The sequence below is a fragment of the Balaenoptera borealis genome, assembly GCF_965194805.1.
Source record: "Balaenoptera borealis genome assembly, chromosome: 13".
NCBI classification, from domain to species: domain Eukaryota; kingdom Metazoa; phylum Chordata; class Mammalia; order Artiodactyla; family Balaenopteridae; genus Balaenoptera; species Balaenoptera borealis.
This window is the reverse complement of record NC_138870.1, coordinates 1,198,633-1,211,152: the sequence shown is the minus strand read 5'-3', so window position 1 is coordinate 1,211,152 and position 12,520 is coordinate 1,198,633. Positions and strand designations below refer to the sequence as shown.

Genomic DNA, 12,520 nt, shown 5'->3' with positions numbered 1-12,520 from the left:
CTGTAACGGCCGCTGCCGAGCCTCTGACATCATCTGGGGCTCTAACACCCCCAGGAAGCTCTTCGGTCCCTCGTGGCTGAGTCTGTCGTCTCTCGTCCTCCTACCTATTCCAGCCTCACTGGCCATAGAACTGCCTTTAAAGGAGAGCTGCCCTCCGGCTGCTCAGGATCCGCCTTTGAGAGCCATTCCCGGCAACCAAAGGTGATAAAACATGGCTTTCCCTTGGGAATCTGAAACAAAACTTGTTAAAAATGTTTAAACCGTTCAGGGAGTTTGACACATGGTATCTCTGAGCTTTATTGAGCGTTTTTAAGTGAATAAGCTGCGTGGGGCCTTGTAGAGCTGAGTGTCATTTTTGCTGACTGGCCTGGGGTGCCACGGGCCCTCGTTTAGGTGGAGCCTCACCTGGCCCTTCCAGGCCTCTCTCGACTGGTGGCAGCGGCAGCACCAGCAGCAGCTGAGGACACCCTCACCCCCCTTGTCCTCGCGCTTCCTCACTTGTAACTGCAGGGAAGGCGTCCACAGAGGACACGGGCAGGATTGCAGCCTGGGCGGGGGTCTGACCCCCCGTCCGTCAAGTCCACTGAGCAGTAGGTGAGTGTGTGAGAGCGAGCAGAGAGAAAAGAGTGTCCCGTTTTATTTCGTGTACTCCTTCTATCCCAAATTCTTTATTTACCTTGATTTCATTTTTAAAACCTCAAGCCTTTATTCAGTATTCTTTTACATAAGATACATTTCTAGAAAGAGAAGGCATTGTAAAAATAAGACATAAGTTGACTGTTTGGCTCCCCTAATCTCCGGGGATGATACTCACATCGTTATTTACTGTCATTCCGAGGAGAATGATGCGTTCCATAACAGACACACGTGTAGTAGGAACGCAAGAGGCAAAGATGGAAGGAACTGGGGCTGAGTTGGAGCAGCAGAACCGTGTCACCTGAGCCCTGCAGGGTGGCTGAGGTTTTGACGGTGGCAGTGCGGGCAGAGGGTCGAGGCAAGCAGAAGTACAGAGGCAGGGTCGTGTGCAGTGCAGTCGGAGAGCGTGTGTGCTGAGTCGTGGCTGGTGTGTAAGATGTGTTGTGACTCAGTGGCGGTTGGGCTGGAACAGTCAGACTTTGGAGTCCCCTGGCCGTCCCTTGCTTGTTTGTCCATGGGAGGCAGTGGTCGGAGGCTATGTCGGTCGATCGTTGTTTCAGGAAGGTACATCTTTGGTTAGACCCCATCAGGAAGAACTGCAAGGTGAGCAAGTAGCTGTAGGGTCCCTGCTCTGGGAGCGTGGGCCTAGAGGGGAGGATGGCCTCTGAGGGGAGCGTTTCACTAGAGGATGATAGGAATGAAGGTCGAGTTGCAAGTGAGTAAAAGAGGAGTTATTGGTCAGAGTGGTATTTGTCCTCTGGAGAAGTCTGGCCATGAAAGAAAACAAAGGAATAGTGACAAAGTGCAGAGGAAGCAGCACTGAGGAGAGCTCTCGGCATTTCAGGTCCCGTTTCCTTAGTTGGAGCAGGCCGTCCACGGGCTCTCGGTGCTCCCTGTGTGGTAGGGGCGCTCGCGTTTCCCTGGCGGAGACGCAGACTGGGAGGGGCAGGGCGGGAGTTGAGACAGTGTTTGGTGAAGACATGCTTCGGGGCGAGCGGCCCCCGGGAGCCACCTCTGGGAACTTCTGTTCTGTGACATGGTGCAGCATCACAGTGGTAAGAAGGGACGAAGCTGCTGTTTGTATTTGCTGAAATGTAAAAGTGGGCAGATGGGGGCGGAATGAGGCCCGAGGGACCTGAACTGCAGGGGGGGATGTTTGATGACAGGGGTTGGACGGGGGAGGGGGGCGCGGGCAGGAGCGAGGGGGCACCCCCCGCCTCCCCTGCTGCCCAGTTCCCAGACTCGCTCCACTTTCTAATGCCTTGTCTCCTTTTAGCATCCATCCCATTGGCTGTTCAAGCAGTTAGTGGTCAGAGCACGTTTCCCCTGGAGGCCGTGTCTGGCTGGCTTGTGACAGTGTGGACCCTCTGTGGCCTCGCAGCCTCGCGATCGTTGATGTGACTGCAGGATTGTGTGTTCAGGGACCTGGCCATTAACCGAGTACATCCTACCTTGATCCCCGAAAGGGGAAAAGCTCATTTATAAATTTCTATATTTCCAGTATATTTGGACTTATCCTCTGTGTCTTTTTTCTTCAGCTCGTAAGTATGTCTGTACCAGGAGGTAAACTGAGGCGGTCCTGTTCTGCCTGATTTGCAGGTCTCCCCAGTCCCTTCTTCCCTCGAGGCCCTGGTTGGAGGTGGCCTCGGTCAGGCTGTCCAGCCATAGTTCTCAACTGGTTTTCTGCCTCATTCCCCTTGACGGGCTCTCGCTGCCTTTGTATCTGGACAGTTACCACCTCCTTGAAAGCCTTCCCGTTTTCTGCTCACTGCCCTGGGCTGAGTCCTAAATGCCCTAGTTTACATCTGGTTGCAGAGTAATCTGAATACAGATAGGCAGCTTCTTCACTGCTGCCAGCAAAAGCCTAGCTTCAAACACTCAAGTTTTAGGTTATTTGCAGCGTTGTTTGTTTATTCTGCTCTTTGGTCTTAGATACAAGTAACCATGGTACTGAAGAGACTCTTGATGTCGGTTACAGTGCTGAACCTCCTGGAGAAAGCCTTCAGTGTGGCATGAGTTTTGTGCTTTTGTTTAAACAGCAGAAAGTCTTCAGGTCTTTAATGGCTTACAGGCAGGGTTTCTGGTCACCCAGGAGTCCAATCTTAGTGCCTCAGAAAGTCTTTTAATTATGACTCCTGGGGAAATACCAGCGAAGGGACACTGTCTCCCTGACCTCCTGGACTGTTTTTGTCAGGAGACTCTGGACATGCCATTGCCAGGGAGCTCGGGTCCCATGTGTGCTGGGGATGGGTGGGGGGCATGGACGGGGAGTCCTGGGCTCAGCTTCAGCCAGATTCTGTTTGTGATTGTTGAGAGGATTTCAAAGTGCTGTTTCTAATTAGCTTCTCATTGAAACCCTGTCCCGGTCCCACAGGCCTCTTCTCTGCACAGCATTAAACACAGCCCTGCCCCGTCTGCAGCTGACCCCTTCTAAAGAAAAAAAGTTGCAATGCAAAACAGTGTAAGATTTCTTTTTTAACTGCTAGTTTTTTGTTTTGGTTTTTGTTGACTCGACTGTATGTACTTGTTCTTTAAACTACTGAAGTTTAAACTGTTGAACTGCCACAGGTGTCTTCAGGTCATAAGTCCCGTCCACTGCTGAAAAGTAGCACGGAAATTTAAAACAGACTCTTGGTGCACCACGTACATATTTTTTCCCAAATGTGTGTGATACAATTTATATAAAATGGTAATTGTTCAGAATTCACATCAGATGGGAACTGCTGAAATTATAACACGTTACGATGAAGGAGAAAGGGGCATGAGAAATTGTGAGGCAAAGAGGTATCTCACTTAAGCAGAGGTGTTTTTATGCCAGCAGGCAACCCAGGGTGGGGGCAGTCTGGAGAAAGCAGTTGGGGACCAGGCAGGGATTGAAACCCCGGAGAAGGGCCACTGTGGGCAGGGGCGGTCAGGACATCGCAGCACAATTCTGGACCTTCCTTCTTGCTCCTGGGCGCTCCGGGGGCTTTGAGTTTTGTTGTTGTCGAGTTCTCCAAATGACAGACTTTTTTTTTTTAAGATGTAATTGACTTATAACATTAGTTTTAGGTGTGCAACATAATGATCTGATATTTGTACACACTGCAAAATGATCACCAATAGGTCTAGTTAACATCTATCACCTCACACAGTTACAGATTTGTTCTTATGATGAGAACCTTTAAAATCTACTCTCTTATTAGCTTTCTCATACACAATACACTATTATTAACTATGGTCACCTATTTATTTTATAACTGGAAGTTTGTACCTTTTTATCACCTTTTTTTTAAAAATAGATCTTTATTGGAGTATAATTGCTGCACAATACTGTGTTAGTTTCTGTTGTACACCAGTGCGAATCAGCCATATGCATACATATGTCCCCATATTCCCTCCCTCTTGAGCCTCCCTCCCATCCTCCTTATCCCACCCCTCTAGGTCATTGCAAAGCACCGAGCTGATCTCCCTGTGTTATGCTGCTGCTTCCTACTAGCTGTTTTACATTTGCTAGTGTATGTATGTCGATGCTACTCCCACTTTGCCCCAGCTTCCCCCTCCCACCCCATGTCCTCACGTCCATTCTCTATGTCTACCTCTTTGTTCCTGCCCTGCAACTAGGTTCATCAGTACCTTTTTTTGTTTGTTTTTTAGATTCCATATATATGTGTTAGCATACGGTATTTGTTTTTCTCTTTCTGACTTACTTCACTCTGTATGACAGACTCTAGGTCCATTCACCTCACTACAAATAACTCGATTTCGTTTCTTTTTATGGCTGAGTTATATTCCATTGTATATATGTGCCATATCTTCTTTGTCCATTCATCTGTCGATGGACACTTAGGTTGCTTCCATGTCCTGGCTGTTGTAAATAGAGCTGTAATGAACATTGTGGTACATGACTCTTTTTGAATTATGGTTTTCTTAGGGCATATGTCCAGTAGTGGGATTGCTGGGTCATATGGTAGTTCTATTTTTAGTTTTTTAAGGAACCTCCATACTGTTCTCCATAGTGGTTGTTATCAACTTACATTCCCACCAACAGTGCAGGAGGGTTCCCTTTTCACCACGCCCTTTCCAGCATTTACTGTTTCTAGATTTTTTGATAATGGCCATTCTGACTCAGCGTGAGGAGATACCTCATTGTAGTTTTGATCTACATTTCTCTAATAATTAGTGATGTTGTGCATCTTATCATGTGCCTTTTGGCCATCTGTCATCCTTGGAGAAATGTCTATTTAGGTCTTCTGCCTAGTTTTTAATTGGATTGTTTGTTTTTTTGATATTGAGCTCCATGAGCTGTTTGTACATTTTGGAGATTAATCCTTTGTCAGTTGTTTCATTTGCAAATATTTTCTCCCATTCTGAGGGTTGTCTTTTTGTCTTGTTTGTGGTTTCCTTTGCTGTGCAAAAGCTTTTAAGTTTAATTAAGCCCCATTTGTTTATTTTTGTTTTTATTTCCATTACTCTAGGAGGTGGGTCAAAAAAGATCTTGCTGTGGTTTATGTCAAAGTATGTTTTTCCTATGTTTTCCTCTAAGAGTTTTATAGTGTCTGGTCTTACATTTGGGTCTTTAATCCATTTGGTGTGAGTTCAGTTTTTTTGGATTCCACATGCAGGTGAGGTCATGCAGTATTTGTCTGTCTCTGACTTATTTCACTTAACATTATGCCCTCAAGTCATCCATGTTGTCACAAATGGCAGCATTTCCTTCTTTTTGTGACTGAGTAATATTCCATCGTATATACACCACCTCTTCTTCATCCATGGACACTTAGGTTGTGTCCCTGTCTTGGCTATTGTGAATAATGCTGCAATGAACAAAGAAGTCCATATACATTTTCAAATTAGTGCTTTTACTTTCTTTGGAAAGATACGCAGGAGTGGAATTACTGGGTCATATGATAATTCCATTTTGTATTTCTTGAGGAACCTCCATACTCTTTTCCATAGTGGCTGCACCAATTTACATTCCCACCAACTGTGCACAAGGGTTCCCTTTTCTCCACACCCTCACCAACACTTAGCATCTCTTGTCATTTTGATGATGGCCATCAGGCCATTCTACCAGGTGTTGCATTTCTCTGATGATTAATGATGTTGAGCATCTTTTCATGTGTCTGTTGGCCATCTGTATGTCCTCCTTGGAAAAATGTCTGTTCAGATCCTCTGCCCATTTTTTAACGGGATTGTTTGTTTGCTATTGTTATAACAGTTTGCTTTTTTAAGATGCTGTAAATTCAAGTTATTCAATTATTACATCTTATGTGCTTAGTATAAATATTAATGCATTTAAAAAAGAACTAACTAGACAACAAATTGTATGATCCCATTTATGTGAAATGTCCAAAATAAGTAAATCCATAGAAAGAATAGCTTGGTGGTCTCCAGGGCCTGGGGAGTGGGGGATGCAGAGTGACTGCTTATTGGGTGTGGAGCTTTCTTTCAGGTGGTGAAATGTTCTGTGACTTAACACAGATGGTGGTCGCACACGTTGTGAATATACTGAATGCCCCTTTAAGGTTATGCACCTTAAAGTTGTTCATTTCCTGTGAATTTCACTTCAGTATCTTTACATGTATTTCTGAATGATGCAGAATCTCTGATTTAGCAGCAGTCCTTGACATTTATAATTTTGTAAGTTTTAAAATTCCTGCTTCAATATATAAAAGATAACTAATAAGAACCTACTGTATAGCACAGGGAACTCTATTTGGTGCTCTGTAATGATCTATATGGGAATGGAGTCTAGAAGAGAGTGGACATGTGTATGGCTGATTCACTTTGCTGTACAGTAGAAACTAATACAACGTTGTAAACCAACTCTACGCCAATAAAAAAATTAATTTAAAAAAATTCCTGCTGCATTGTTATCGAAATATCTTAAGCTGTTTAAATCAATTTTAATACCTCACCATAAAATCTGTAAGTGGTAGTAACCTTTTGGTACTTTAACCTTTGAATTTTAGACTTTTAATAGGGATCACATGGTAGTGGGGGTAAGAAGTTAATAAAAATTGGGTCGTTTTAGAGCATGTAATACTAGGTGATTTCCCCAGCTTATTTGGGAAGGGGCTGCTCTGTGTCCGAAAGAATTTACACGCTCTTACAGAAAACTCATGTAAAAAGTGCAGGAGACTTGGTAACAGTTTCCCTGCTTACAGTTTCATGTGTTTGCTTCAGGCCCTTTCTCTGTGCGTTTATTACAAACCTGGGAGCACACTGACTGTTGTCTTGTGACCTGTGTTTTTCATTTAACATCATGAGCCTTTTCATGTTTCATTAAATATTCCTCAGAAAAAACAATTTTTAATGATTGCATAGCGATTATGTAATTTTACCTATTTTTAAACATTTAAGATATTTACAGTTTTTCACTGTTTTAAATAATGTTGACTTTAACGTACTCAGAAATATTTTGCCTCGCTGTCTCACTTTTAAGATAAAGTCACAGCAGTGCAATTACTCTGTTCAGGGCTCCTGATGCGTGTGTCCATCTTGTCCTCCAGAAGATCTGTGTCCCCAGCTCATTGAGGGCGTCCATGTTACCATGTCTTTGCAGACGTGTCACTTTTTTCATCTTTTACAGTTTTGTAAGTGAAAAGGCTGTTTTGCTTTTCCTTAATGATCATGGATGTGTTTTATCTACTTCTGTGAATTTTGTATTCATGTTTCATTTTTTTGGTGGGGGCTACTGTTAACTGCTTTGTAAGACATCTTCCCATATTAAGAATAGTACGTCGTTGTATTTGTTGAAAAAATTGTGTAGGTATTCTTAGAATGTACGTAATTATCTATTTTTCCCTTTTCCCCTCCTTCCGTTGTCTTCACGCGTGCAGTGCCACTCTTGTTTGTTGACCAGGTGACTCTTGGGTGACCAGTCCTTGGGCTGCGTGTCCTCAGGCCTCCCTAGGATGCTGATCTTCTCTAGTATGTCTTTGTTCTGGCTGAAGGGAGAGCATTTCTCTTGTCGTCCTTTGTTAGGCAGGGGCAGGACACACACATTGCTGTCATCATTGTGTGCAGTAAATAACTAGTGGTTATTCTGTGTGCTTGTTTTTCTCTGCTTTTTCATTGGGTCTGATGTGTAGAAAACAGTGCACTTTTCTTTGAATGAAATAATTGGTTTGGCGAGGCTTGTGTTCCTCTATCCCCTGCCTTTCTGCCACCCTATCAGTTGACATCTTAGGGGCGTCTGCTTGGAGTCACTGTATAGCTGAAAAGAGTAAAGGCGCGCTGTTCTGGTTTGCTTTGCTTTGTTAACAGTAGCTCCACTGTAACTTCTCAACTAGGTAAAGATGTTGCCCAAAAGTTGGAATAATTAGGGACCTGTGGAGCTGGGGGCAGTGCGAGGGAAGGTGCTTCCCCAGCCTTAGGAGGCTTGTCCGTGTGCCATGCCAGCGGCAGCCCAGTGTCACAAAGGACATCTAGCTCGTGTACACTGCCCACTCTGGTTATAGGAGAAAGATTTTAGGGAACTTTGTTTAATTCTGTTTGGGCGGCTGACTACAGTGTCACGTATGCAGTAATAATGGTTAACATTTTTTTCATTTTCCTCTCTCTTCTCTTACTCAGTTCATATTTTTACCTTGTCAAGTAGCCACCTTTTTTAAAGTCAGGCTCAGAATTTGAACAGTAAAACCTTTGACTTTCAGAAGGTCTACTATCTAGGCAAGACCGCTTTCCTAATTATGAGTCAAATGACAATCGAAACAAGTTTTAAGGACCATAAAAAAAATAGTAGAAAATTTCAACGAGAGTGGTTTCAATGTTTAATTATGACTTTGTATAGATGGCAGTCGGCTGTCATCTTTTTTTTTCCCACACATTAAGACCACTTGTGTAATTGCCACAGAATACAGCTATCTAGCATAGAAGATTCTTATTAGGTCTTCTTCCTACTGAAAAGATCTGTTAAGAAAAAGTCATATTCCTGATTTAGTTTTACCTAACGTGGGATAATCAGCATTATCTTTTCTGTAAGGGTAACTGGCATTTTCCCTTTTAGACACCTGATTCATTTTTCTGTGTCTGTGCAACTTACAGGTGTTCTCTGTTGCAGGCAACAATTATTACCTCTTCAATAACAATTTTAAAAAAGAAAAAGTTCTACCTTACACATCACAGAAGTCAAGGGAAGAAATTGAAAATAACGATTTCAGTCCTAGTTTGAGTGTTCTGGACTACAGAATGGCTCAGAACTAGCTATATTGGAAATATCCAGAGTAAAACTTTCAGAAATTATGATGGTAATGGTCCTGTTTTCCTTTTCTTTCCTTAAATTTCTTAGGCAATCGCATTCGCACTAACCACCTGAAATCATTATATATTAATGCTGTTTGGGTTGAAAAACAAGGGGAAAGCTCACCAGTCTGAGGGACGCAATGCATTTCTGTGCCGTCACCTTCATCTCTTTTCTGTATCTTAAGGCAAAACGGTGGCCCTTCCCACCGAACCCTCCATTTTATTTACTGTTTGATTAGTAAAGAAAAGTACAGAAGTGAGGAGTTTCGAAGGCGTGCACATTACTGCAATTGTGCTAGCTCATCCTTCTCTTAGTTATTTAGGTGAAGGTGCTCTTTAAGATGCCACTTTTATCAAAGATTAAATCTAAGAGTGGTGTCTCCTCTCTACTCCGGTCTGCTCTCCAGATTATCTCCCAAAGACTACAAATTAGGTCAGTCATCGGGCCCAAGCCTTTACCTGTTCTCATCCCCACTGTGTCTTAGTGTGAGTGTGTGTCTACATCCGTTCATTGATTGCACAGATGAGAAGATGAACTTGTAGTTAGGGTGTAAGTCACCCAGCTGTCTAACACTATGTGTTGAATAGAAAACGTGGAATCTTTACTCAGAGACGTGGTCTTGCTTTATTGTGTGTTGACTGAACTTCTTGGTCCCTCGCAGGAGACCCCTGTGCTCAGCAGGATAGAAAAACAGAAACGCAGGGAGGAGGAGGAGGAGCGCCAGATCCTCCTCGCGGTGCAGAAGAAGGAGCAGGAGCAGCTGCTGAAGGAGGAGAGGAAACGGGAGCTGGAGGAAAGGGTCAAGGCCGTGGAAGGTAGGAGGGGCTCTGCCCGGGGCTCTGGCAGGAGGGCTGTCTGGTGGGGGTTGGGGTGTCCTGGGAGCCCTGCCATCTGGCTGGCTCTGGGCCAGCCCCGCAGTGCCCTCGCCCTTGCCGTTCTGGGGTCCTTCCATCCCTGCCTTCACTCTCGGCTCTGCCACGGTCCCGTGTGGAATTGAAAAAAGGTGACTCTCACAGAAATAATCTTACACACAGAGGAGATATACTTAAGAAAAGCCTCGGTCTGCCCCAGCGTGCGCAGGCGTGTGGGGTTTCTAACCTTTGTACTTAAAGCAGATATGTTAGATGCAGTGGTGTTTATAAGCTGAACTTGATAAATCACCGGATAGCAGAGCATTTTGGCTTTGTTAAATACAGACCAGTATTTTAAGTAAATGTATTGAACTTTTTATTTTTTATTTATTTTTAAAATTTATTTATTTATTTATTTATTTATGGCTACATTGGGTCTTCGTTGCTGCGCGCGGGCTTTCTCTAGTTGTGGCGAGCAGGGGCTACTCTTCGTTGCGGTGTGCGGGCTTCTCATTGCGGTGGCTTCTCTTGTTGCGGAGCACGGGCTCTGGGTGCGTGGGCTTCAGTAGTTGTGGCACGTGGGCTCAGAAGTTGTGGCGCACGGGCTTAGTTGCTCCAAGGCATGTGGGATCTTCCTGGACCAGGGCTCGAACCCGTGTCCCCTGCATTAGCAGGAGGATTCTTAACCACTGCACCACCAGGGAAGTCCTGCCTTCTGATTCTTAATAGGCTAACCCTATTCTGACCTTGATCGTTTCTTCATTCTAGAACGCTTAGTGCGTTTAATCTACTAATGTAGCCTGTGCCACATTTGGTGGTATATCATACGTTGAGATTTTGCATAATTTATATCCAGTGCTACATTTAAATTCCTCAAAATAGTAACTATGCTTTTATTTCTTTATATTTTTCAATAGAGTTCTGTAATTTTCAATGGAGTTCTTATTAGGTACCATTGTCATTTGACTGTTTTCTAAGTTGAAGTATGATTGGCATACACCATTCCCTTATTTTCAGGAGTAAACACAATTCGACATTTATGTACGTTGCAAAATGATCACCACAATAAGTTAAGAATTTGATTTCTTGTAATGAGAGTAGCTTTCACATACACAGTACAGTATTATGGCCTGTGGTCACCACAGTGTACATCACATCCCCGGGACTGACTTGTTTTGTCACTGGAGTTTGCACCTCTTGACACCGTCACCCATTTCGCCCACCCCCGGCCCCCCTTCTTTGTGTTCTCTGTATCTGCGAGTTTGGTTTCGTTTTGTTTTGTTTTGGAGGTAGATAACGGTAATGGTTGTACAACACTGTGAATGTACCTAATGCTACTGAATCACACACTTAAAATGGTTAAAAAGGTACATTTTTATATTTCTCACTAAAATTTTTAAAAAGCAAAAAGAAAAGGAAAAGGCCAAATAAATATAATGCTATTTATTAGGATTGTCTTTGTATAAAAAGGATGTTACAAGACTGGATTCTGACAAATACTCATGCTAAGTGAAACGAGCCCATGTGGAAGTGGACATTGAGACTTCCTTGTTCTCAGTGCGGTTGATGCGAAACCTAAAAATTCTTCTTGCCTCAGTTACGTGGAGATTCTATTTGTTATTCGACATAATACTTTGTCTGATATTGTGTAAATACCCTTTTTAAGAACATTTTCGAAATCTTAACCATGTAAGGAAAATTATCAGAAGCTGCTTTTAGGGGGATTAAAAACAGCAGTAAGTTAGTGAAACAGACTGTCAGATCGAATTGTGGGTGTGGAGTGGTCCGTCTAGGGAATCTCTGCCCTGGGAAGGATGAGCATGGATAAACCCGTGCTGAAGAGGAACAGACATGAGGAAGCACCACTATGAGCAGTGGTTGGTAGGTGCAGCAGACAAAATAGAAACATATTTAGCATTATCAGGTATAAAAAAGAGGAAATTGGAAACATCAGGAAGAAATAACCTTGAGGAAAGTAAGGCAGTTTCAAAGGAAACAAATATTGAAAGAACTTCTAGAAATGTAAATATGGTAATGGGAATAATAACTGGATAACTGGGCTCTAAAGCTTAGTTAGACCTGAGGAGAGACTCACACTGGAAGAGCTGCATGGGGCTTGTGCAGAACGCATCACGGAGATAAAGAGGATGGACGTGGTGGGAGAAGTCGCCTCTGGTCCATCGTTCGGTGTGCGGTCACAGAGATGCTTCAGTGGAGAATTTCACGTGGGTCTTTGTTTTAATGCAAGTTAGAGAAATACAAAAGCTGAAAGGGTCTGAGGCAGGGGAATAAAGAGAAGGGTTGGGGTCATCAGACCCGCAGGTGAGGAGGGGCTCACAAGCTGGAACTTAGTCTCAGGGCAGGCGCCAGCCCGGTTCTGGGACTGCCAGCTGTGCCTTCCCAGTGATGGACATCTTCCCAAGGAGGGACAAGCTGGTGGGCTGTTGAAGAGCGCCCAGGGGGGAAGAAATCCATCCCTGCCACTCCCCGCCATCTCCCGTCCCCTCTAGTGCTCCCTGTGGCGGAATATAAAGCCGGCAGAGAGTGGGGAAACTGCTTGATAACTGACTCACGGATCACAGTCTGGAGCTCCAGGGTGTGTCTGTCCACTGTTGAAAATGGAAGGATCAAGTGATGGGGCAGAGGAAATATTAGATATGAATGGTTGAGAGATGAGATATAAACTGGATAGAATACAGACCCAAGGGACCGAATCATGGAACACATGGCCCATTTCCAGTTGGGAAAAGAGGGTGTTCTGTAACAGAGATAGCAGACTTCTCAGGAGCAGCAGTAGGGTTCA

General features: G+C 44.0%; 1 protein-coding gene across 4 annotated transcripts in view; it reads left to right on the top strand.

The window, feature by feature from the left end:
- Nucleotides 1–12,520, top strand: part of CECR2 (CECR2 histone acetyl-lysine reader) — a 162,581-nt gene that overhangs the window by 110,678 nt on the left and 39,383 nt on the right. For all 4 annotated transcript variants that reach the window (XM_082350487.1, XM_082350486.1, XM_082350485.1 and 1 more), the window contains exon 8: nucleotides 9,528–9,681. In XM_082350487.1, coding sequence (XP_082206613.1) covers nucleotides 9,528–9,681 — 154 coding nt within the window. The remainder of the gene's footprint in view (nucleotides 1–9,527; nucleotides 9,682–12,520) is intronic.